The 25,426-nt window shown below is 36.5% G+C and overlaps 1 protein-coding gene across 2 annotated transcripts in view; it reads left to right on the top strand.

Moving 5' to 3' along the window:
- ccser1 (coiled-coil serine-rich protein 1) overlaps positions 1–25,426 on the top strand; it is a 74,423-nt gene that overhangs the window by 23,175 nt on the left and 25,822 nt on the right. For both annotated transcript variants that reach the window (XM_079637097.1, XM_079637098.1), the window contains exons 6-9: positions 5,053–5,194; positions 12,262–12,339; positions 17,572–17,655; positions 19,847–19,924. In XM_079637097.1, the coding sequence (XP_079493223.1) occupies positions 5,053–5,194; positions 12,262–12,339; positions 17,572–17,655; positions 19,847–19,924 (382 nt within the window). The remainder of the gene's footprint in view (positions 1–5,052; positions 5,195–12,261; positions 12,340–17,571; positions 17,656–19,846; positions 19,925–25,426) is intronic.

Genomic DNA, 25,426 nt, shown 5'->3' with positions numbered 1-25,426 from the left:
GAACACTGCTCCTAGAGCCAAGCATTCATATCACTTGTTAAATTTCCAACACGTGTATGCAACTCTGAACATGGGCGGGATTCTGCTCCTCTAGTGCGAAGTTAATATGTGATTAAAAGAACAAAGGGCCAGTCTTGCCTAATGCTAATGAGGATGCTAATGGACTAATGAGAAAACGGTGCTAATAGATGTAATACAGAACATTGACTCACCTGAGGGAGTCTTTTACATCTGACAGATGCCAGTACAGAACTCCAGTGCTCTGCCTCTCAACAACTTTAAATAACATACAGCCTCTAAATGAGAGCTCATGCAGGGAGGATGTCATCCTGCTAAGCAGAGGTCATATGCATAAAAGAACAAACTAGGTGACAGTGTTTCAGTGGCATAATCAGATCATGGCCAGAAATGAGGTGATAATGGATATTATGTAGTGAGATGATGCAGGTGACTTAATGATCAAAGTGGAATATGTAGGTGTTACTCTGAGTGTAAATGTTGAGCATAATGAAAGCATAATGAAAACACCCTGAGGTCAGCAGCTTTTAGGTACATCTTGGGACAAAGTGTTTCCCAAGACTTGATTAATAACGGTATTGCCTCTTCTAAATGTAAATGGCCTGTGTTATCTCATAAATTATCTTTAGGCTTTGTTCCAAAACTTGGTGAGCTACCTACATATGCAGCAATTTTAAGACATTGTAGGCTTGTTTATTATAAATTAACAAAGGTCGTCCACTTGTAAATAGATGATTGGAAGAAAATATAACACTAAATATGGTAGATGGCTTATGAGCTAATTATATTTTCACAGAGGATCATGTGGCAATACTCAATAGGGGGGCTGTGGGATTGCAATTATTGTCTAAAGGTCAAAAGAATTTTATTTTATTTTAAATATGTATTGTAATATAATTTGAACTAACATAAACATACAGGCATGTCTAAATTGGGCTGAACTTGTATGACTAGAAATAGCACACCTGGAAGTATTATGAAGTTGGGTGCCGAGAAGACCTACTTCTCCAAAGGAATTTTTGATAATAAATATGCGCTACAGTTTAAAAGTGTATTGTTGGTCAGTAAAAAAAATTTTTGTTGAAAAAAGTCTCTTATGCTGACCAAGGCATTTATTTGATTCACAAAAATGCATTTAAACAGTAATATTGTGAAATATTTTTACATTTTAAGATAACTATCAAGGTAACTAACAACTATCAAGGCATTGACACTTGCTTACAGAACGACCACAGGCTCAGCTCCCTCGTACTTTCACTCGCTCCTACGAGTCTACATCCCTACCAGAAGCCTGCGATCGGTCAATGAGCGACGGCTCGTGGTACCATCACAGAGAACCACAAAATCACTCTCCAGAACATTCTCATTCACGGTTCCTTGCTGGTGGAATGATCTCCCTACCCTCGTCCGGAATGCAGAATCCCTGACTACATTCAAAAGACAACTGAAAACTCATCTCTTCCGTGAGCACTTGACATAAAAAAATAAAAAATAAAAATAAAAACCTTTTTATCCTCCCTTGTTTGGCTTATGCTACTCTGAGCAATGCCTGAACTTTGTATTTTGAGCACTTCTTGCGTTATTTTTGCCTCTTCACGATGACTCGCTTGCTGTAGTCCTCAGTTGTAAGTCGCTTTGGATAAAAGCGTCTGCCAAATGACTAAATGTAAATGTAAATATTGTGAAAAAGATGATACATTTGTTCAGGATTCTTTTATGAATAGAAAGTTCAAAGGAACGGCTTATATTTGAAATGGAAATCATTTTTAACATCATAAATATATTTACTCTTGATCAATTTAATGCATCCTTGCTGAATAAGAAGTATCAATTTCTTTCTTTAAAAAATAAATCTTACTGACCCTAAACTTTTAAACAACATTGCTCTTGTAATCAAACAAGCGTAACAAACAGTTCGATGTAGTTAAAACTGGACAGTTTTACCTCACATGTGTATGCCATGTAATTGTATGTTTACTTGACTTGCGTTTTTAACTTGGCTACATGTTAACGCCAAACTATTGAAATCAATTCGAGTCTGAGCATATCTATTTGAATGACAAACTGCCTACATAAAACTGCTTCAAATCAATCACAAGGCTCAATTTCTGTTAGCATGTTCATCGGCTAAGCGTTGTCTCAGTGTGACCTTCACCTCACATCTTTAGATTACTCTAGTTATTGTAGCCAAACACAATGGCTGTTAAACCGAATCTTAGAGGCCCTGACATCAATTTTTTTTTATTAATGATTGAATCTATATAATTATCTGATACATAGCTTCTGTCAAGTAAATAACATCCCTTTTCAGACAGAACAATAACACTGACAGTTCTGCTTATAAGAGGCAGCATTTAACACCAGGTCTGTGTTTTTAATGTGACTGGAAATTGCTTGAAAGTGGCAAAATTGAGTCTCTTTTTCCGGAAAACATTTCAGAATGGTGTTGAATGCCTCGGGCGTCCAAGCTAAAGGGAATCTAGAGTTGTTAAGGCACAATATACAATCACTCCTGCAGTGCTCACTCTGATTTCCTTTTTTAAAGAAATAAACACTGTGTTTTTTCACACTTCTGCTTTTGTAATTCGTTTGTGCAGTGATCGATTTTCCATACCGTGCTTTGACAAATTCGTCCGTTGACTCGTGTCACAGTTAAAGACAATATTAGAGGAATCTGTTAGGTGGCGTAGTCTGTTCTCACACGCAAAAAACAAAGAATGAAGCGTGCTTTTGCTGCTGGCTTTCTGGGCAGACACGAAGTTATACAGGCTCTAATATTTTAATGAGTATGTTGAATGAGCACGTCCTCTCCTATGCCATTTCTCAGCGTGAGGATCATGAATAAGTCAGGATTCTGTCTGCTTTCTGAGGCATTTAACAACACAAGTGAATTTACGAAAGATTTCATAAATGACTTAAGTAGAAACAATTGAATCTGTACTTCAGCATGGATAGTATGTTTTTACCAGTCGATGCTATGGATTGAGGAAAAAGAAAACATTCCCATTTTTCTGGGAGGATGTTTTAGAAGGTGATATTAATTGACAAGTGTGAGATGGAAAGCTTGTAACCTGTCATGGAGTAGAAAAGTGAAATTTCACTTTCTTCGTTCAGCTCCAAGGACACTCACCACAAAGGCCCTGAAATAAACAGCGTGGTAATGAAAAACGACAACAAAAGTGTCAGTTGTTTGTCTGGAAGACTCACTGTGTTTACGGACTCTGCGACTCTCCTGTTGGAGGGGTTCCAGGGAATCGATGCTTAATTCTAATCGAAAACTCAGAGGTTCCTTTTGATCTTCTGTTATTGTTGTACTTTTAAAAAGCATAAATACTTGATTATTTATGACGCACTTGAAATAAGTTCGATCCTAAGCCCAGAAATGTATAAAGACAAGTCTGGAGCTGAATCAAAGTGTCGTAATTAACAAGAGGTCTCCAAGAGTGTTTTGTGTAGAACTCTCAATAAGAGATTTCTATTGGTCCAAATACTATGTGCTTCCTTTGAAGATATCTTTGATGTATACGGTATTGATAAACTGTGGGCTTTTTTTCTTTTAAAAATTAAGAGAGAATGAAATAGATTTTGTCTTGAAAAAAAGATATTGCATTACCCATGGGTGGGAAGTCTTTGATTTTGTGTACGTCATCCTTGGAAAAGACGTACTCCCGTTGAATAGTGCTTGTATTGCGCATCATTTTAGTCATTATCACAGGTTCCGCGCTCACACCTAAAGTGCGTGCACCACAGATCTATATACATCAAGTGCCACTCTTTTAAAGCCGCCTCTCAAACAGCTCGCGAGGAACAAATTGACTTCTTTTTTCATGACTTATCATGCTTAAACGGTAAATGCTTAAACGGTTCAAAATTATGTCAAAATGTCTGTCCTGTCTAAGCATTCAGATAAATAGAGTCAGTTCTGGAACGTAAATAGTTTAGAGAAAACGCATGTTGTGTGACAGTATATTGGATCTGTGCATAAGCCTTTAAAGTGACCGCAGCCTAATATTCCTGCTGCTGTCTGTCATGTTAATCAAAGAACAAAAGACAAAGAGAAAATCACTTGCCGCTCTTGACTGAATAACTTTATTAATTTTATTTGTAAGCAGTAATTTGTATTTAATTTTTATAATGAAAATTATCTAGGGTTATGTTACATTTGATTACTTTCATTTATGTAGTATTCTTTTACCCGAATATACTGTAAAAACCCTCCTGAAAAACTTAAAGCCATGTTTATTTCATTTGTTTCTTTATTCTATTTGATTTATTTGTGCTATTGTTTGTTTTTGTTCTTATTTTATTACTAATTTGTTACTTGTCTTTAAAAAAAGAGGAAGCTAGTTCAACGATTTAAATAAAGCCTCCCTGTGCTGTGTGTAAGCTATTACAACAAAATTACGCAAATTATAAAAAAACTAGATGACAAATAATCTGTATGGTGGTATACATGACAGTTGGTATCGAAATTTGTATCAAATATCAATATTTTTCAAGTTATCATATCGAATTCGGAAATTCCAGTATATAGTTCAGTCAAGATCTTAGTAGGTTGGAAAAAATAATGTTTTGAAACCTCTTAACGGTCTAATTGTCTGAGTTTATATATAGATTAGTATCCACTTGGACTGAATGAAAGGCCTGATGAAGAGGGTATGACTATCCGCTCCATTATCTCTCGAGGGTCTTTTCTCCACTCTGAACCTTTGCCTTTCTGTCTTGTCAAAAAGCACTCCTAATCAAGTTTAATTTGATCCCATTGTCTACATAAATGATCGATCTGTTCATTTACCCAGAAATCTGGATGCAATCAATAGACTAAAACGAAGTTATTTACATTTGATTCTAGTTTGAATTACGTTTGGAATTGATATTTGTATTGCATTAAATGCTGATGTATTGCATTTCTCTGCACATTCATTTCCCAATATATGTTGGAAATCCATTTTTTCTGTGGATTTTCTTGTATCATTACCCCAAAACTCAGACTGTTTCTTGCTCACAGAAATTGTTTTCTTATGATCCTTCCAGGGAGCAGCGACCGATGTCTCTCTGTCTGTCTCGTGATGATGAAACTTTGGCCGGGCTGGAAGCGTTGCCGTTCAGGCTGATGCAGCAGGACTGCACAGCGGTAAAGACTCTTCTGCTGCGGTTACGCAGGACCCTGCAGGAGGTAATGTTCCACACTGACAGTTGATTCATGAAGCTGCTATGGCCTTCATCACGGGTACATTAGAACAGGTAGAATAGCTCTCCGTGCCCTGCCAGTTTCATGCCTCATCATTCAGGGCCAACACCAGCAGAATATCACACTCAAAAGAGCCACATTCAGTCAGTAAGTAGACCTTCGAGTAGAGTAGACGCCATACTTGGTGTGACACGAATGAAAACAAGGCTGTGAGGGGTAGAAAAATGTGCCAGTGTTGATTTGTTCAGCCAGTGACACATTACAGTAAGTACTTCTGTACAGGTAGTATTATTTGTTTGCAGAATTTTTTGTTTGTTGCTATGTATGTTGTGGATGCATTTTTTATATTTTTTGTAAATTTGAAGGTTTTGATAGAAATGTATTGGTTACAGGCCTATATTTTATTGATATTTATATTTTTGATCAGTATTGGTTTATTGTGAATTTAATTGTACATGGAAATTCCCCCTTTTTAGATTTAGATAACTTAATTTTGATTTTATTTTAATAATTTGCGCTATGCCACTGCCTGCAACGTCATCACACACAGACTCCAGTAGTGTTTATTAGAGAAGTTTGAGGTATGACAATATACTTCTGTAAATAAATACAATAAACCTTACCATACTTCCGTTTAGTATGCAGGTGTAGTCTATATAATGAATCCCAGGAACGCCATTGAGAACCACTGATGTATTGTAAAGGGTCATATTTATTTGCAGATTTACGCAGAGACAAAGCACAGCCAAAACAATATTCTTCCACAAAATGCATGCAGTTTTGTTTTTTTAACCCCTAGAGTGCCAAAAGTTAGACAAAATAGTACAGAACTTTAAAACGGTGCCCCTACTCTTTCAGAACAGTGATGACGTGTTTTATTTCTGTTGAGGTAGTAATATGCACATTTATTGAATGATTTTAGGTAACAACAATAATAAAAAAAAACGATTGGTGTCATCCCTTACTGTTACTTATAGTATTGCTCACCCAACTTAATTTATTGACCAGAACACCCACATTTCCATTCCACCTTCATCCAACTCGTAGCTGCATGAACTCTGTTTTACATTTCCTCAAAATAACAATTACTTTGTGAAGGTCCAGAGAACAGTGCACAACAGAGGAACATGAATATTGAAGAGGATGTTCTTTGGCCTCTTTACTGACTCTTCTCATTAACATGCAAATTAGCTATCTTCCTTCAGCTATTGTAAACTACAACGTAATAAGAATCACAACGACTAGTGCATTTTTTTTTCTTGACCACAGATTAAACATAGCATGTTCTTTCTTTCTTTGTGTGGTCATTTGATACCTCGTTTCTGACTCATTCAGGGCAGTGCAGTAAGTAGTGAGTTCAAAATGTTCCGAGTTTTTTTTATTCAGTCAAATGTAAAATAGTAAATGTCAAAATACCATAGATTGTCTGATGACACTTAGTTCCTATAATAGAAAAGCTCTATACTGGTTTCAGAACTTGAGTTAAGACCATCTAACCTCAGACATTTTTGAATGTTACCTAGGCTTGAATCAAATTGCTCTTATACCTTTGAACATTTATGTACTGTATTGCCTATTGGCATTCAGAACCTGGCAATACATCCTTCGTGGATTAAACTGGCTTTATTTGTTGTGTTATTATTATTTTTATTTTTTTGGGGGCGTCCTGCCTGGTTCATTTACATAACTATTGCATTTCCCGCCAGCAAAAACAGTTCAGATGTAGCCATGTGCATACATAAACATTTAGATAATTACCGGTACTTTATATTCAGAGCAGAGATTTTAATACTGAACAGGTTAAATTCTTAAATTACGGTTTTGCATTTTTCAGAAAATCATTTTGGCTCTACTTGTGTTGTTCTGTCATTTAGTAGTTATTGTTTGAATGCACTGGGAAGAATCAGCTTTAGTGAAACGTTTGTCTTGCTTTTGCTTTTATACCTTCTCGATTACCTCAATACGTTTGCAGTTTTCATTACAGTTTTCTTGTCCTCTCCTTGCACTTAAAATGCAGGCGTAGAAAACGCATTAATCAAAAGCAGCACATGCCGGATCAGTCTTGAATCCTTTAGTAATTATGAGTCTGAAATTCTGCTTAAAATTCATTCATGTTTGCTGTGAAACATTTACCAAAATGACATTGTAATGGTTGTGCTATTGTACCTTGTTTGAAATGTATAGACCCGGTCAAACTACTTTATATTAGTCTCCTCGTTCCCTTTTTTTTTTTTTGTCAGTCGAGTAGCTGCATGTCATGGTCCCTCTCCACTTCCACCCACAACTATTGCTACGGAGATGCACATTACGGAGAACTGACACTTTTGTGTGTTTTTTTGTTTTGATTTGGCCAAAATGTGAAGGAATTTTTTTTTCATCCCCTTTAGCAGTGCAGTACAGTGTAAGTTTCTTTAAACTAACCCACACTGATACATATTATTTTGTGGTAAAGTAAATACTACAGAAAAAAAACAATGTAATTTCTACATGAAAAAGTTAGTTCAGGCACACACACAAAAAAAAGTGGTAACGCTTTAGATTACAGCCCGGAAAGTACTGCGTAATTACAATGAAATTACAGTGTAACTTTCGGTAATTACAGTGTACCTATAAAGTACTTATGTGTAAGTATAGGGGAACAATATGTAAAGTCTTGGGAATAAAGGGGTAGCAACCAGGAAAATACTGCGTAATTAAAACTAAATTACAGTGTAACTTTCGGTAATTACAGTGTACCTATAAAGTATGTACGTGTAAGTATAGGGGGACATAATGTAAAGTTTTGGAATAAAGGGGTAACAACCAGGAAAATACTGCGTAATTAAAACTAAATTACAGTGTAACTTTCGGTAATTACAGTGTACCTATAAAGTACGTACGTGTAAGTATATAGGGAAACAATTTAAAGTTTTGGAATAAAGGGGTAACAACCAGGGGGAAAAAAAAAAATTATTTAGGCAAATTATTAAGTATTTTAGAACTACGGGGTACTTATACTATAATACAATCTTACTTTTGGGAGCAATTTAGCGAGTAGGCTACATACACTGCACCTTTTTGTAATAATAGTGTATACAAATACAAGGCTTTTTTCAAATTACGGGGTAGCCTATATATCAGTGCATTTATAAAGTAGGCTAATTTGTTTTTATTGCAAAGGTGCACTGATTAAGTTGTTTCAAGGCAAGTAAAACTATTGCAACTTTTTTTTTTTTTTAAATGCTGGGGAAATATACTCTTGTTTCATGTAGTTACAGGGTAAGTATGACATTGCGGGCCGTAAATTAAAGTGGTGCTTCTTACCCTCTTGTTTCTTGTAGTTACAGTGTAAGTATGACATTGCGGGCCGTAAATTAAAGTGGTGCTTCTTACCCTCTTGTTTCTTGTAGTTACAGTGTAAGTATGACATTGCGGGCCGTAAATTAAAGTGGTGCTTCTTACCCTCTTGTTTCATGTAGTTACAGGGTAAGTACAATAAAAACACATGTAAACACACAATCTGATATCACTTGGAAAACTTTATTTGAAAAACAACTTATTTTAAAACGGATTTACAACACTTTCTCTTGCTTGGTTTCCTCCTCCTCTTGTTCCTCTTCTTCTTTCTTTCCACTGATAAATCTTAAGAAGGAATCCCATGTCTCTTGCTATTCTGTATTATGTGTTAAAAGAAAATACAGTACAGAAATGTCCTCACCATTTACTCATCTTTTACTCTCATGTCATCCGAGATGTATATGAATTTCCTTCTTCAGATTAACACAATTTTTTTTTTAGAAAAATATATAATCTCTGTGAATGCATAATGCAAGCCCATGTGTTCCTAAAAGTTGACATCAAACAGCACATACAGCAATAACTAAAGTAATCCATACGACCCCAATGGATGAATCAATGTCTTCTGAAGTGAGACGATAAGTGTTTGTAAGAAAAATACTATTTAAACATTTTAAAGACTATCGCTTCCGTTCCGACCAACTGTCACTTGCGCGTGCATGAGAGGGTTGAGTTCACGCTTGACACGCGTGACGTAAGCGCGCCGAGAAACCGAATGTCGATTTTTTTATTTTTTTATTTTTTATTAATGCTCACAACAAAATACAAACAATAACACATAATAATAATGAAAAACAAACAATACAGAAGAACAGAGATGGCAGTTCTCGCGCGAGTTTCACATCTAACTCCCGCGAGAACGTAATGAACGCGTGAAGCTTCACCTAACACGAAGCCAAGCCGACTCTCATGCACTCGCTGGACGCTGGTGACAGTTGGTCGGTAGCGAAAAGATGAGTAAATTACGAGAACATTTCTGGGTGTACTGTATTTTCTTTTAATACATAATACAGAATAGCAAAAGACTCATTCTTAAGATTAGGCTAATCAGTGGAATGATAGAAAAAGAAGAAGAGGAACAAGAGGAGGAGGAGGAAGTAGGAAGCCATGCAAAAATGTATACTTTCTGTCAGGACTTTAGTATTTGAAATGAAAAGTTGATTTTAAAAAAGGAATAAAGTCCTTTTTTGAAATAAGTTGTTTTTCAAATAAAGTTTTCCAAGTGATATCAGATTGTGTGTTTACATGTGTTTTTATTGTACTTACCCTGTAACTACATGAAACAAGAGGGTAAGAAGCACCACTTTAATTTACGGCCCGCAATGTCATACTTACCCTGTAACTACAAGAAACAAGAGTATATTTCCCCAGCATTTAAAAAAAAAAAAAAAGTTGTAGTTTTACTTGCCTTGAAACAACTTATTCAGTGCACCTTTGCAATAAAAACAAATTAGCCTACTTTATAAATGCACTGATATATAGGCTACCCCGTAATTTGAAAAAAGCCTTTATGTATTTGTATACACTATTATTACAAAAAGGTGTATGTAGCCTACTCGCTAAATTGCTCCCAAAAGTAAGATTGTATTATAGTATAAGTACCCCGTAGTTCTAAAATACTTACAGTATAAATAATTTGCCTAAATAAATTTTTTTTTTTCCTGGTTGTTACCCCTTTATTCCAAAACTTTACATTGTTCCCCTATATAATTACACGTACGTACTTTATAGGTACACTGTAATTACCGAAAGTTACACTGTAATTTAGTTTTAATTACGCAGTATTTTCCTGGTTGTTACCCCTTTATTCCCAAGACTTTACATATTGTTCCCCTATACTTACACATAAGTACTTTATAGGTACACTGTAATTACCGAAAGTTACACTGTAATTTCATTGTAATTACGCAGTACTTTCCGGGCTGTAATCTAAAGCGTTACCCAAAAAGTAAATTCTATATTAGTACTCAATTCAAGTGTCTAGAAATTAAAGCGTAAATATCAAATATCAAGTAAAATTACTCAACTTTTCTAATACTGGTGTTCCCATCATGCGCTGGGCCTTGAATAATCAATTGGGTTGTTGTTGTTGTTGTTTTCCCTCAGTTGGTTGATTTGTTTTCTAGTATTTACACTGTTTTATCATTGCTTTTGTTGTTAGGATTTGTAACTTGACATTTTGTGACATTTGGAATTCATTTTCTACTCAAAATGACACATTCATACACAAGCGATCCATCAAATGTTACCGTCGTCATTGTGTATTGTTGACCAAGTATTGAGTGCTCTGCGTTCAGTCAATGTGTTACTGCTGATATGTTATGTAGATATGGTTTCTCACACAATATCTGTTGTATTATTTACTTAGATGTTTCTAAGTAAAGCATACACTTTAAAAGTGTGGTTTAATTAAATTTTATATTGTTTGAGTGAAATGTATTGCAAAGGAAAGTTTAACTAAAGATATTACTCAACCTTTTACTGGCCAAGTTAAAATGACTAATTCTCTTTGTTAATTTTACTTAACTTGGCTAAGTAGAGTTACCTTAATTCCATATGTAAAATTAACTTAAAATATGCGTGCAAAAACTTGAGAGAAAAAACAAAGAAAAGTTAAGTACATTTTATGTTTTTTTCAGTGCATAGGGATACACAAATTCGGCCGCCGAAATTTTGTTTTGTCCAAAAGAGACAAAACAAAACCATTCTGGTAAAATGACGCCACCCTCTTGTTCACTGATCCTCCGCTCCTTGCTCAAATGCTCCGATTATAGCTTTGTTGGACCATACATTATTTGGATAATTGGTCCAAAAAAATGTATCTGTTAAATCTGGTTCTGTTGTGTAGTACCGAATAAAGAATAATATATTGATATTTAATAATAATTTATACTATGTTAATATTAATACATTTTCTGTCCAACTAGTGTTTCTTTCAATAAAGTGTGGTTATTTTATTTTAATTTTATTGGTTTGTATTTTGTAAACTCACTATCATTTTAAAATGATTTAATTTATTTAAAAAGTCTAATATTAATACAAAAAGCTCATTTAAAATAATAAATAAATAATTATTAAAACCCATTTTCGGCCAAGTGCATCCAGGATTTTCGGTTTTGGTTTCGACCCAAAATTTTCATTTAGGTGCATCCCTACTAACCTGATATCCTTATTTTCTCTCAATATATTGTCTGCAGGACACTCTACACAGACTAACGTGTTCCATGTCACTGACAGTGTCACAGCTCTCTTTCTCACATATTAATATGGCAGTAGTGTGGTTAAGGGGAGAAGGGCTTGAGGCTAGTTCCCATGTTTGGATGATATAATTACATCATATGTGCGACACTGGCTAATTTCCCAGTGAGTTTCTTTAGTAAGTTTTAGAGTAATAACAGTGTGGTTCAATTTGTTTATTGGGTATCAAGAGCTAACAATGAAAAACATTTTTAAAGCATTTATTGATCTTGATTAATAGTCATTTCTTCATACAGTATACACTTTATTTGTATATTTTGAAGGCTTTGGATAACTTACTGTATACTTGTAGTCTTGGTCAGAAATTTAAAAACAGACATTATAATACTGGCAAGTGTATTAACCTCAGAAGCAACTCATTTAGAGTCAGATGAGCAGAATATTATTTACAGTCTGTTTTAATAGTTTTCTTTTCATGTGCTCAATAAATATTAAGATGCATGATCTTTGCCTTTCAGAGCACTGAGACCAGTCCTGCCAGCAGTCTTCACTCTCTACCCATAAGCCCCTGCAGTGAGAAATCACTCCCCTTTAAGGTAACTGTCTGCATTCAGTGTTGTTGGAATGTGTTTCTTTTATATTAATAATGTGGATGAACACGTTCTTTGCTGCAGAGGTATCATTGGTGGTTCACATTTTGATTTAAAAGGCTCACTTTCATTTTTTTTTTCTTCCCTGAAGATTTCAAAGCCCGTAGATAAAACATAATGACTGTGCTAAACGACTGCATAGAGACAGAGGTCTCTCCGTTTTATGCTGTTAATTTCCCTACTCCATTGTGCTTCTTCTAAACACTCTACTCTTTTCATTCTGGCCTCTCTCTTTGATACAATTTGAGTTACATTTTTCTCCACCATCAATGACATTTTCCCACTATCGTGATGAGATTATTTGATCACATGTGCTGATCTTGTGGAGATGGGCTTGAGCTGATAGTGGGAGAGGTGTTTGATTTTGTTTGAAGAGCTTTTGCTTGGTAGAAGAGGATTTTGTTTTTCATCAGGACTTTTTTTTTTTCGAATGGCTCAAAAATACTGCGAAGTGGAAATGAGGTCTGTGTCTTTCTCTGTCCTCCTTACTGACCTACATGGAGTGCTAACAGAAGCGGCGGTTGCGGCAGCGAATCACGTGACATTCCGGCTCATCCGTAGCCTAGCGCCACGCAGCGGGAGAGGGAGATGCTTAGAATAGGACGCCATGCATTCTGACATTGTGTTCAACTGACAGCAGAGGGGTGGGACTTGTCCTGATTCATTCCGTAAAAAAAAAAAGGGAAAAAAAAGGAAAAAAAATATCCCGATTTTAAAAATAAAGCCCTAGCACCCACCTGAGACGGAACCGTGTCACTTTTCGTCCTACTTTGAACAGAAAACTTCTCTCACCAAACATTTGTTATCCCCACCTTCTTAATAATTAGAGCCTGCGGAAAGAGTTCTCCTGCGGCGAGAGCATGGCGTCGGTTAAGGGAATAATGGAGCCTCTTGCTCCGCATCTTGGTAAAATGAGCTCGGACTGGGGTACCAAACTCATTCGTCCTGGTGTCCCTGTCAGCTGCGCATTAATAACCCCTTGGTAAGTGAGTGTAGGTGTGCCCGCCACTCTGAGGGTGTCCTGTTTGAAGTTTATAACATCACAAACCTCCTTAGACAGAAATAATTGAGGACATCTATCACATTTACTCCTTTTTATGCCTTCCTTCAAAGTACATGAGTGAAATACTCTGTGCTTCTCTAAACTTGTACCATTCTTGGTAATGAAACTGCCAGGTAGGACCAGGCAATATAGCAAAACATTTTTTTATCTTGGGTGTTTTCTTTTTCTTTTTTTCTTTTACTCTTCAGCCTTTTAATGACAATGATACAGTACAAATAGTAATATTGAGAAATATTACCTTTTAATATAAATATTTTCTATTTTAATATATATTTATTATATATTTTATTATATTCCTATGATGGCAAATTGAATTTTCAGCAGCTTTTTCTCCAGTCTTCGGTGTCACATGATCCTTCAGAATATTCTAATTCTCTGATTTGCATTAATGATTTGCATTATGTTGAAAACATTTGTGCCACTTAATATTTAGTAAGAAAGCATGCTAAAAATAAATGTCAGGATAATTCAATGAATAGAAAGTTGAAAAAAAAGAGCATTTATTTGAATTGGGGATCTTTTGTAACATTTTAAAACTATTTACTTTCAACTTTGTGCAATTTAATGCATAATTACTGAAGTATTAATTTCTTTCCAAAAAAAAACCCCACACGGGGGTTGAACTGTAGCGTGTTATCTTGAATTGACTTCTTTAGTGAGTAATTCAGAATAAGGTAAAATGCTGTTTTTAAAACCATACATTGTTGAAAATAATCAAGCCAAGTTTTCCTCACTTTTTCAATTAAATTAAGGAAGCTTTTCATTTATTTAGAACCAGTATAAAACATGTATGGCTTCAGCATCCCAGCAAGGATGGGAGAATTGTAACAACTGCAATATTTACCTAATATTTATTTTATAAATATATATATACTAAAGCATTTAATTTGAATGAATTCAAAGTAATGAATTGAACATGCAGTAATTGCTCTTACTGAAGTTTAAATGAGATGTTATTGAAACTTCTCTGTCTTGGGAAGGATGGCAAAACTTTTGATTGTATCGATTGCAGTGATGTTAAGTGTTGCCTTTTATGATCAGGGCTCTGTGATGGTAGGACGTTCTCATTTATTAGGTCCTTCGTCCCCTTCTTGCCTCAAGTATTTAATCTAGGACAGACATATGGAGGAGCCACTCAAATGCATTTTACTGCACGGGGTAGAGACCCAGCTCTCGGTACTGTGTGTTTTGTGTATCTGTGAGTGTGTGTTTGTGTATGTGTATGCAACTGTGACCAAACGCCTCTCTAGAGGTCCTCCATGGCACTGCACAGATAAAGTGCCTCTTGTTAAACCTCTATAATTAAGATATAATTAAATATTCCCCACAGGCAGGGATTTAGGGGATGTTACATTCTGCCCGTTTGCTGCATACGCTGCTCAGTGCATGACCTTTTATGCATTAATTTTTTTAAATAAATAATTAGTTTTTAAATAGCCTACTTTATTATTGTCAGTAAGAAATGAATACTTTTGTAATCCGCAAGGATGCATTAAATCGATCAAAACTGATAGTAGTTACTTTTAAATAAATACTGTTCTTTTTTTTTAAACTTTCCATTCATTATAGAATCCTGAAATTTTTTATTGTGGTTTCTTCAAAAATATTAAGCAGCACAGTTATTTTTAACATTGGTAATAATGAGAAATGTTTTTGGAGAACCAAATCAGCATATCATAATGATTTCTGAAGGATCATGACACTGAAGTATTGATGCTGAAAATTCAGCTTTGGCATCACAGAAATAAATTACATTTTAAAATATGTTCAAATAGAAAACAATTATTTTAAATTGTAATCATATTTCACAGTATTACTGGTTTTACTGCATTTTTTTATCAAATAACTAGTCTTGGTTCAGCTTAAGAGACTTCTTAAAAAAAAATAATAATAATAATAATATATATATATATTGTTTTTTGTTTTACCAACCTCAAACTTTTAAACGGAAGTGTATATTCGTAGACTGTCATTCAGAAGTTTGGAATCATATAGACATTTTTATTCAGAAACTGATGCTTCTGTTTTGCCAATGTAGCATTTCATTGATCAGAAATCAGTCAAAAGTGCATTTTGGTATTTAAGACACTGCTCAATGGAGTGTAGAAATTGCAATACAATGACTTTAGTTGCCTAACTCTTTCTTGCAAGTGTACACCAACTCGAAAGTGTAAGTCAAATGTTGGTTTCAAAATGTCTACACAAAAACTAAGAATATCCCATTAATTTGAGAGATGAATGCTGTTTCATGCACAATGGTCTCGGCAGAAGAAAGCAGACCGTATCTAACCAGGACAGAGATAGAAGTGAACAGCCCTGCTCCACAACAACAAGAGGACAAGTACATCAGAGCCTCTAGTTTGGGAAACAAGCCCCTCACTGGTGCTCAGCTGGATGCTTCATTGAACAGTGCTCACTAAACACCAGCTTCAATTGGAACAGTGAAGGCAAGACTCTTAGATGCTGCTGGCCTTTAGCCACAGTTTCAAAGAAAAAGATACATCTGAAACTGGCAAATAAGAAGAAAAAGTAGAATGGGCAAAAGAAAGAAAAGATTCAATAGTAAACAGTTAGAAATGAATGTTACGTTCTGTGGGAAGAAACAAACAAAAGTTTGAAACTTCACCTCAAAGTCTTATCAAACTGAGTGTTAGAAGGCAGAAGGTCTGCCATTGCAACACAATGAAGATTCTTTGATTCATAAAACATTCTTAAGAATATATTTTGCCTTAACTGCTATTTTCTTTTTCTTTTTTTAACTTTTTTTTTTTTTTTTGAAGAACAAAATATCTGTAACTTTATTCTTAAGAATGCTCTTATCTTTTTCTTAAGATTGTTCTAAAGACACGACTTTCTTTGAAGAAATATATATACACAGCAGCACATTATAAAAACAGACTGAGTGCTGAACTCCAAGTCAGTCGTGATGAAAATAATGTGTGCTCTTATTATGTTATCACGATAATCTGCAGGCAGCAGGAAAAGATTGGCTTTCAGATGTTGTTCATGGAATTTATTAATCTTTGGCAAGAAAAGACAAATATTTGTGAATGCCGAGACATTTTTTCAAAAATTGCACTTATGAACATTACTACAAACTTATTAGAATTGATCTTAAGAAATGTCCTAATGAATCCTTGAGGAATAAAAGCATACCGAATAAAAGCATAAAATTCAAATAAAACTAGTTTCGTAGTGATTCCAGACCTTTGAATGGTAGCCTAGGTAGTAGTAAGTGACTCATGGTAATAATGGCCATTTTAATAATATTGTAATCATATTAATGACAATTAATGGCCATTACTACAAAGCTAAATGAAATCCAGTATAATTTTGAGTTCAAAGGAACACATTCTTGTTTAGTAGCGATGAAGATATACTTGAGCCTGACTGATGGGGTCGTAGCAGTTCATAAGACAAGCAAAAAAAAAAGTCTTGTAGGTACAAAGCGAGCGATTCTAGTTAGTCGCTGTGTATGTCATCATCATCTCCAGGCAGAAATTAGCCTCCTTTACAGAGGAGCATCAAAGATTGACAACAGCTCCCTTGAGATGTTTATGTAATGTCAACAAAAGGAGTGCATTCAAACCAAAGCCAAAGAGCTTTGAACAACGATGTCTCCAAGTACGTGACATTGAAGCTCATAATCCCCTTCCTTGATCTCTCATGAAGGGCTCCGACTCATGCATATCATGTCCGGCTTCCTCATGCCAGCGCAGTCTAATCTCCACCGAGTGCTTCTTTTAGAGGAGTGCTGTCATTTTTGGGGGTGGCGGTTCTTTTCGGTCGTTCGTGGAGGCCATCCTCGGCTCCTGGGCCTCTCGGTCCTCCTCTGCTGCCCTTGAAGCTTCAGTCCCTCCCTCCCCTCCCCCAGCCTCACATAATGGATGCTGACAGCACAAGGTCGTGGGAAAGTGCCTGCTAGTTCAGGTGAAGTTTATGGAGGAGAGTGAAACCACGGCATAGAAAACACACCTCCACCTCTCAACCGCGGCAGTTTTACACCCACACACGAGGCTGCAGATTCAAACTGGGGGCGATGGCTTGAATAACACAGACTGACTTTTTTTTTCTTTTCTTTTTTTAAACCGTGTTTGTGTGTGCTTTGTGTGCAGGATCCTGTGAGAGAAGAGAACCAGTTCCTGCAACAGCAGCTGAAGGAGCGAGACGAGCTCATTGTACGACTCCAGACTGAATTGGTGAGAGAACCTGACGAGTTCAATGTAACCTTTCATAACTGCAAGTTTCATAACCAAGTGTCACAATTGCAAAAACAGGTTCTATTGCTCCATTTTCTTTGGAACACCCTAATTTCGTTCGTTTATTTGAGCGTTTGCGTTAACATGCTGTTGGTTTCATGTCCTTACCCTCTCCCAAGGCTCGTGTTAGGAAGTTATGGAGATGCCGCTCGGCAGTTTCCTTTTGAACTGGGACGATATTTGATAGACTCACTTAACGTGCAGTAAACAGCTCGTCGCATGCTTTACATGCACTGTGAGACGCATAACGTTCACGGTCCCAGCAGCTAGAGCGGAGACGAGTGAAGGAGAAATATGACAGGTCCATCTCAGATTTATAGACTAGTGGTCCTGAAAAGAGGGATGGGATGGCGTGATATGCACAGAGGAGGGGGTAGGACGAATAAAAACAATAGAGGGCAGTAAAGAGGCTGTAAAAGCAAAAGGACAAACAAAGCACATGATGTTTCAAACAATCCATGACTGATTTATTTTGTGTGTCATTTCTAGCAGTCTTTTCTAATTAAAAATGTGAATAAAAACGGATCATGTTAGCAGTACTAAAATAACACTGGTCCCAAAGGCCTCCCTAAACCCTGTCCACACTGCCATTTGTAGTCACCGCATCGCATTAAGTCGAGTTCAGGAAATCGCCAGCTCTCTGAAAACTAATGACTTCAGGACGCTTTGGAGCTGCTAATCTCAGTGTGAGATTGTGTGAAGTTAATACACCTTTATTCTTTCAGCTGCAGCACTGCATTACTAGTTTAAACGTTCTCCATACTTGCTGATCGCTGTCTAGATGTTCAATGAAAAGATTGCAAGTTTGACTTTCACTCAGTCTGCAGAGGTTTGAATTGATGTTGTCCTTATCTGTCTTCTCTTCGAGAACTGAATTGAGAAAATGTGCTCCCAATAGTGTAAAGCACGTCTCTGAAGGTCACAGTCTTTTTCTCCGAGAAAACAGTCTGTTGGTAAATATCACTGTGCTCACTGAAGTTTCTCTGCTCCATAAGAGCCCAGTGACTCAAACTTTGTGTGATGTGAGTTTCGACCTGAGAACTGCAGTGGTTGTTTTATCTCCAGTAAAGCATGTGTACTGAACAGATGTAAACGCATGCATAATGTGGCATCCAGATGACGAAATCGGAATAAGCAAAATTCTTGGCCATTGACGTCATCACTTTACGGATTCTGCGTCCCAGAGACCTCCACTCTATTTTTAGTGGGAAAAGAACCTGCGGCCACAATGGCTTAATAAATCATGGCAAAAAGCTCGTAAAATAATACTCACTGGTGAAACTGGCAGCCTGCTGGCTTAGCTCGTCTTTGTCAATTTTTACTGTCTTTATTGAATGTCATTAATGAAGTATGGCTGCCCTAAATTTTGCTGCACCATATTTCTTATTTTATTAGTCTGCCATTCTGCCACGTTCGAGAGGGTGGGTGTTTGATATTCCCAGTCAAGACTGAATGTACAATCAGAGGGTCATTATCATGCAATAAGCCAGGGCTTATTAAAAATATTGCATAATAATGACCGACTGACTGTACAATATTTCCACATGGCTACTGAAGAAATGTATAGAGGGCATAAAATAACTTTTTTATATATATTTCATCCAAATGTACAGTACTTTATGTAGTTGTTGTTACGTTTTAAAATCAGTTATCAGTGTATATTTTTTTTTTTTTATATTCACTTTATATATAAATCACTTTTTTGAATTAATGAATTATTTATTCTATATTTTTTTGATAATAATTCATAATATTTTTGGTTACAAATAGACCTTTTATTAATTCATGTTTATAAATCAAATAAATAAGTATTTATAAATAAACAAATAAATAAGTATTCTATTGTTTAACTATCATTTTGAATTAAAAAATGACATTTTAAATGTACTTTGTCATTTTACTTTTTTTTATGAATAAATTGAATATTTGATTTTGAATTTGACTTTTTGATTTGATTTTGAATTTGACTTCATTTTATTTTTAAGTGGCACTCCTAGTCCTCCATACAGTTAAGAATTCAATATACTGTATAACTTGACTGAGACCAATCAGGAAGTATTCCAGATAACTGTTTTATGTTGTAACTTTAATGTTATGGCACTCTTTTCTGATAAATACATCTTTTTAACAGGAATCTACCCGTGCTGCTCAGAAATCTCTTTGCCAAAAAGCTGACAAAAGCACTCAGACAGATTTCTTACTCTCAGAGGTGAGTACCCATTAAAGCACCGTATGAAAGCTCCTGACGACACTGCTAATGTTCTGAGGTCATTGAGCTGTGTCTGGTTTTTCTAATTGAATACAGGTCCCCACATCTGTCTTTTTATTTCACTGACTTTTAATGGTAAAGGGCACTGAAAGTTTTGAACCCTTATAGTGAGAATGTGGTTTCAGATTTCAACAACACTTTAGCTAACAATTTGCTTAATCATGCTGTCCGCTGCCCTTTTTGATAGGTTGACTGCCCTCCTTTCGCCCCACCCATCGAGTAATTGCCATCCTCGTTTTTATTTGTTTTTATTATTAATTTTAGATGAAATCTAGGTGTTTGCTTGTTCCCACAGGCACCTTTTAATGGCTCAGACACACAAAACAAACGATGATGCTATATTGCAGTGAGTCAGCAAACTGTGTTCAAGTGCTGCAAACTTTAAATGACTCATTAACAGAGATTAATGCACCAGAGATATTAAAGCATTGGAGACAAAACCCAGCCTTTAAAGAGTCTTCTCCCTTTCACTTGCAACATTTAATCAAACCAAGAGCAAACGACGTTTGATCGATTATGAAAAGCTGTTGGCACATTTTTAAGAGATGCCCTTCTAGTTACAAATCTGTTTGTGTTTTTTCAGCATTTGTGATGAGCATGTTATCGCTCAATGATAGTTCAGAAGCATGACCGAGATTTTCTTTACAGATTTCTGTCATGTATTCTGTGCCCTCGCAGTGCCCGCATCAGTATGCCTTTAGTCCCTTTACACTGAAATAGCTTTCAGTTGGTCTCCTGTGGAGACATGGTCCATTTTCCCCCTGGCATTTAACATCTCTCCAGACATTGTGCTTTGTATTACCGTTAATATGCATATGTGATGTGAATTCAGACGGCTTTTTCAAATTGCTTGACAATCCATTCCACAGCTATTGCGGCGCTAATGCGTCACAGCTCCATCCATTCGGCGTTGATGAAAAGTGCTGTAAAAAAGCTGAAATGTTAGAAAGAGTGCTCATTATTGAGCTGTTGCATCAGATAAGCGGCATTTTCGCGGTAGGCCTGCGTCTTTTTGCTGCGGTGCCAAAATCAGCGTGGAAATGGTCGCGTGGGAGGATGTGGGAGAATCTTCCTGTCTACCTCAGATGTGCCGGCAATGGATGAGCACAGAGAGGAACTGCACATGCACGAGCACGAGACCCTCAGGCTTTCTGAACGCAACGCACACCATCATTCTTTCCTCCCGCTCAACCAGAGATGAGTTCTGCATTTCCACCCTGTCCTATGTAGACTACACCGCTATATGGGTTACTGCATTGAGGACACGCAAATATCCGAAAGTGTGTCTACAAGTGGGTCAGCTATTTCGAAGGCTGTTCAACTGGAGGAGGTCATCTGTTTCCTTTTTTTACCCTCGTTCTTTCTCTCTCTTTTTTTTTCTGGAGCACCCTGCTTCTCTCTCCAGCTGAGCTAATTAGCTTAAAGTGAGAGGAAGAGTGCCCTCTGTTGAGTCACAGTGCACCAGGGGGGCCAGACTGGCCTCTTTCGGTAGCACCGGACACCGTTCCTACGTGGTTCTCACGGCCACTAACTTCTCAAAGTCCTCTCCGCCACTGTTGGCCTGATGCGCAACAGGAAGGGGCAGGTTCGTGTGGAGGGGCTCCTGTCAGGACAAAGAGAGGCGGGTAGATGGACAGGAGCCAGCCTGCTCATCTGTCCAAAGAGCATGAGAAATGATGTGTAATATGGCAGAGTGATGTATAATGCTCATGTGAAGCACATATTCCATGATCATTGGCTAGATAACGTTGCCTACACATTACACAAATTCAATGGCATAAACATTAACTAAACAACATAAAATGTTACATTAAACGCACTAAAGGAAATGGCTGATAAAATTATAAAATACTTTGAAATTTCCACAGTAAAATTATGTTTATTCTGTTACGTATCCATAATTTTTATTTTTTTAATTCTAAACTCATAATGCTTTTGTGTGACCAAACACCATTGATATCAAATTGTCAATTTTTTGAAGTCCATACAAACTTTGATAGTCATGAAAGGCTTTTTTTGTCTTTGTGAGGTTTGACAGCTACTCACTATTAGCTGCGCCATATTTATATGAAAATATATATTTTGAAAAAGTTAAATTGTCAATTAATTTAAAGGGGAAATCAAAATGTCCTTGATCTTGACGTAAGAGGTCATTGTAGTCTAAAAATATCCTGTAAGTGTCAGACCTTAAAACTTTCTTGTTAGTCCAAAAAACGCTTTTATTGAATTCAAGCTCAGAAACCGACTCGTTTGGAATTGCCACATTATGACGTAATAGTGCGGCGAAAGACCACCTTTGAAACATCAAATCAACGCCTACTTCTACATCATTATGTCTTAGGCCCCGCCCACTGGCACTTATAATTTGATGAGAAGAGAGATACAGGAGTCACTGGACAAAAAAATAAAAAAAATAACATCACCTTCCAAAGGATCCCAATGCTAGCAAAGTGGTTATTTATTTTCAACTATGTGAATGTCTCAGTAGAGCATTATTTGTTTTCTCGGTACATTTCACTGTAGATCTTTGGTAAATTAGGCGCATTTGGCGCAGGCTTTTGCAAATAGTCTTTTAATGTAAGATTCACATTATTTGTCTCAAAATCGTTTATTGCTGTTTATACGTCAGTAAATCAAGCCAGTGACTAAATTATCTTCATATTGTTTCTTTTAGTAGCATAAAAATAATCTGTTATTTAAATTGTGATTAAATAATATACAGAAAGCAATCAAAGAACGCTCCCTTTATAATCACTGGAGCTGTCAATCATACAGCGCCATTTTATCAATGACTGAGTTCTGGACTCTCCCCAAAACTCCCGTTATAATCAATGACGCGGTCTACACTCTTATTTACATCATGTTTGAATTGTTTTATGATGAAAGCATTTGTGAGAGAGCAGAAATTAAGCCAATATCACAGTATTCATGCACTCAACAGACATGTCTGACATCGGCTTGGCTCTCAGCTGCAACCTTTCATGCCAGGGGAGTAGATCTAAATATAATGCTATAATCAGCACTTTTCACGATTAGTTCATCTTGACAGTTGTAATAGTAAAAAAGTACACTGGTTCCACATGTACTGTAATACTTATCATAGCAGTTTACATTGAAGTCTCACAGCAGACACACACCCCTTCAAACAGAGCAATGCTTGAATCGAGGCTAAAATCAGGTGAAAAGATGGCCTTTTATTTCTAAATTATGACAATGTTTGATGTAAAAATCATAGTAACATTATAAGTGGACCTCAGGAAGCACTATTAAAAAATTGCAGTTCATGGCCCATTTAAAAGTTCTTATGATGGTAGCATATTATTATACTTTTCTTTTTTTTCCCATTATGATTTCAAACATTTTTTTCAGTGTAGGTTTTTAATGCAACACTTCAGAATGTTTTTGTTTTTGTTGTTCATAAGCCCATGTCATCGTCACATCGAAACCTGATGAAAGGCCCATTCTTTCCCCGTCTGTACAAAGCCTGACTGCGTCGTTATGTCTGTTTACTTTGCTTTATTATGCCAGTCTAAGCCTGTTAATATTAAGCTCTGCCCTCCACACTGCCGTTCAGCCATTTAAATGAAAAAGCACTTAAGAGCTCATTTACTCTGGCATTCCTCCCTTCCGTAGCCGAGATATGAAGTTTTATGGATTAGCTTCTGTTTTGTGTTATTTCCCTTCCAGTCATAAATCTTTTTTATTGAAGTGACAGTTCTTATTAAATTGCTTGAATATTTAGCCAAATGGAAACCCTTGCAGCCAGAATAAGTCGTTTTTGATGCTTGCCCAAACAGTTGGATCTATAACAGCGAGGGAGATTGATCAGTGGTCAGCTCCGTATAGCTGGAGGACACCTGTTAATGGAACATACCGGACATCTCCCACTGCTCTGTTTTTCAGCTCTCCAGCCAACCCTGCTGAGAGGCTTTTTGCATTTCAAGCCTGTTTCATGAGCACCGAAAACGTTTCAGGCATCTCTTTATTTTTCCAATTCATTTTGGTATGCTTATTTATTTACTTCATTTGCGCATGAGGGGGTCGCCCTGTCTCTCAGAGTCATGCTGCGGCCCATCTGATCACACTGTGTGGGGGACCTGTTATGCTAAACTCCCAACTTCATTGCTCAAGCCTGCTTGCTTTTCTCTCTGCATGGGTCAGAGTGTGAGCACTGAGCCTCATAGAACGACACACCAGCTGAGCAGTAATCGTTACCTTTCTTTTGTAAGTGATCAATGAAGTTTGAAGAGATATTGTTTGCCATTTGTTGCTGGCTTTTTTGTTTCAATTTGATTTGATTGGGAAAAAAACAAGCCGATAAAACAATTAACACAATTAATCATGTTATTCATGTTTTCCAATAATTGGAACAGACTGACTCTTGTCTGTTTAATGAATCGTTTGAAAAAACTCAGAAACTCAATAGTCAGCGTTCAAATTAGTTTTCTCTGAATTATAATAACAAATAATGAACAATTGAACTGAATAGTTTGGGCCCTTTTGTTATTTAAAAAAAATAATGTACACTTATATTGTCATTTATAATAATAATAAATAAAAATAACAAGTTAATGTTTTATAATATTTTACTGCATTAGCTGGGAAAGAATATCATATCACGTAAGAAAAATAATACCATAATTGATCAAATTAAAATCTGAAATCAAATCAACAGCTTGTGAATTTGAATCAAATTGAATGTTTATTGATATCCAACCCTACTGACTATATCAATTGATTTGATAAAAATTTTGAATGACAGCCAGAATCTACGTCCTTCTTTTAGACATTGAATGACGAAACACTTACTGCATTAATATATTTTCAACAAAACTGCTACAAACATTCTGGCTTCCATTTCATCATTTGATGCAGTGCAGACCTTGGTTCTCATGGTCATTTTTGGGTTTCTGAATCCATGCTTAGTTGCATGAAATATCTTCCACTTCCAGTCCGCAGCTCTCATAACTCTGTCTGAAGTAGTGCCACCGGCCAGGAACGTTACGCTGATGGCTGAGGCAAATGTGAACTGTGGGAACCCTGCAGTCTGGGCCTGCCCTCATCTCTCCGAGCGGAAATGGCCAGGGGTTATTAGACTTCCGAAAAGCGGATGTCATTCCTCATGATGGTTTTACCTTGACCTGCCAACTTTTACTGCCTTATCTGTCTCTGATTTTGTCCGTGGTGTAAAGCATCTTCAGTGTATTTAGTGACCTGGTGAGGAGTTAGATAAACAGATAAACCCCGTGCCAGTGCATTAATGAGGCACGGTAAGTAGGTGAGCTGAATTAATGATCCCAGATAGAAGTTGCCTGTTGTCCGTGTGTATGATTTCAAAGATATATGTTTTGCTTTCAGGGCAATGCTCGAGTCCTCACCGCCGCCGTTTCCTCTTGCAGGAGACCATGTGAGTTTTCTCACTGTGTGTTGTGGTTGTTCGTG

This window comes from Phoxinus phoxinus (assembly GCF_949152265.1).
Source record: "Phoxinus phoxinus genome assembly, chromosome: 15".
NCBI lineage: Eukaryota > Metazoa > Chordata > Actinopteri > Cypriniformes > Leuciscidae > Phoxinus > Phoxinus phoxinus.
Note: the sequence above shows the minus strand (reverse complement) of the source record. Positions and strands in the feature narration are given on the sequence as shown.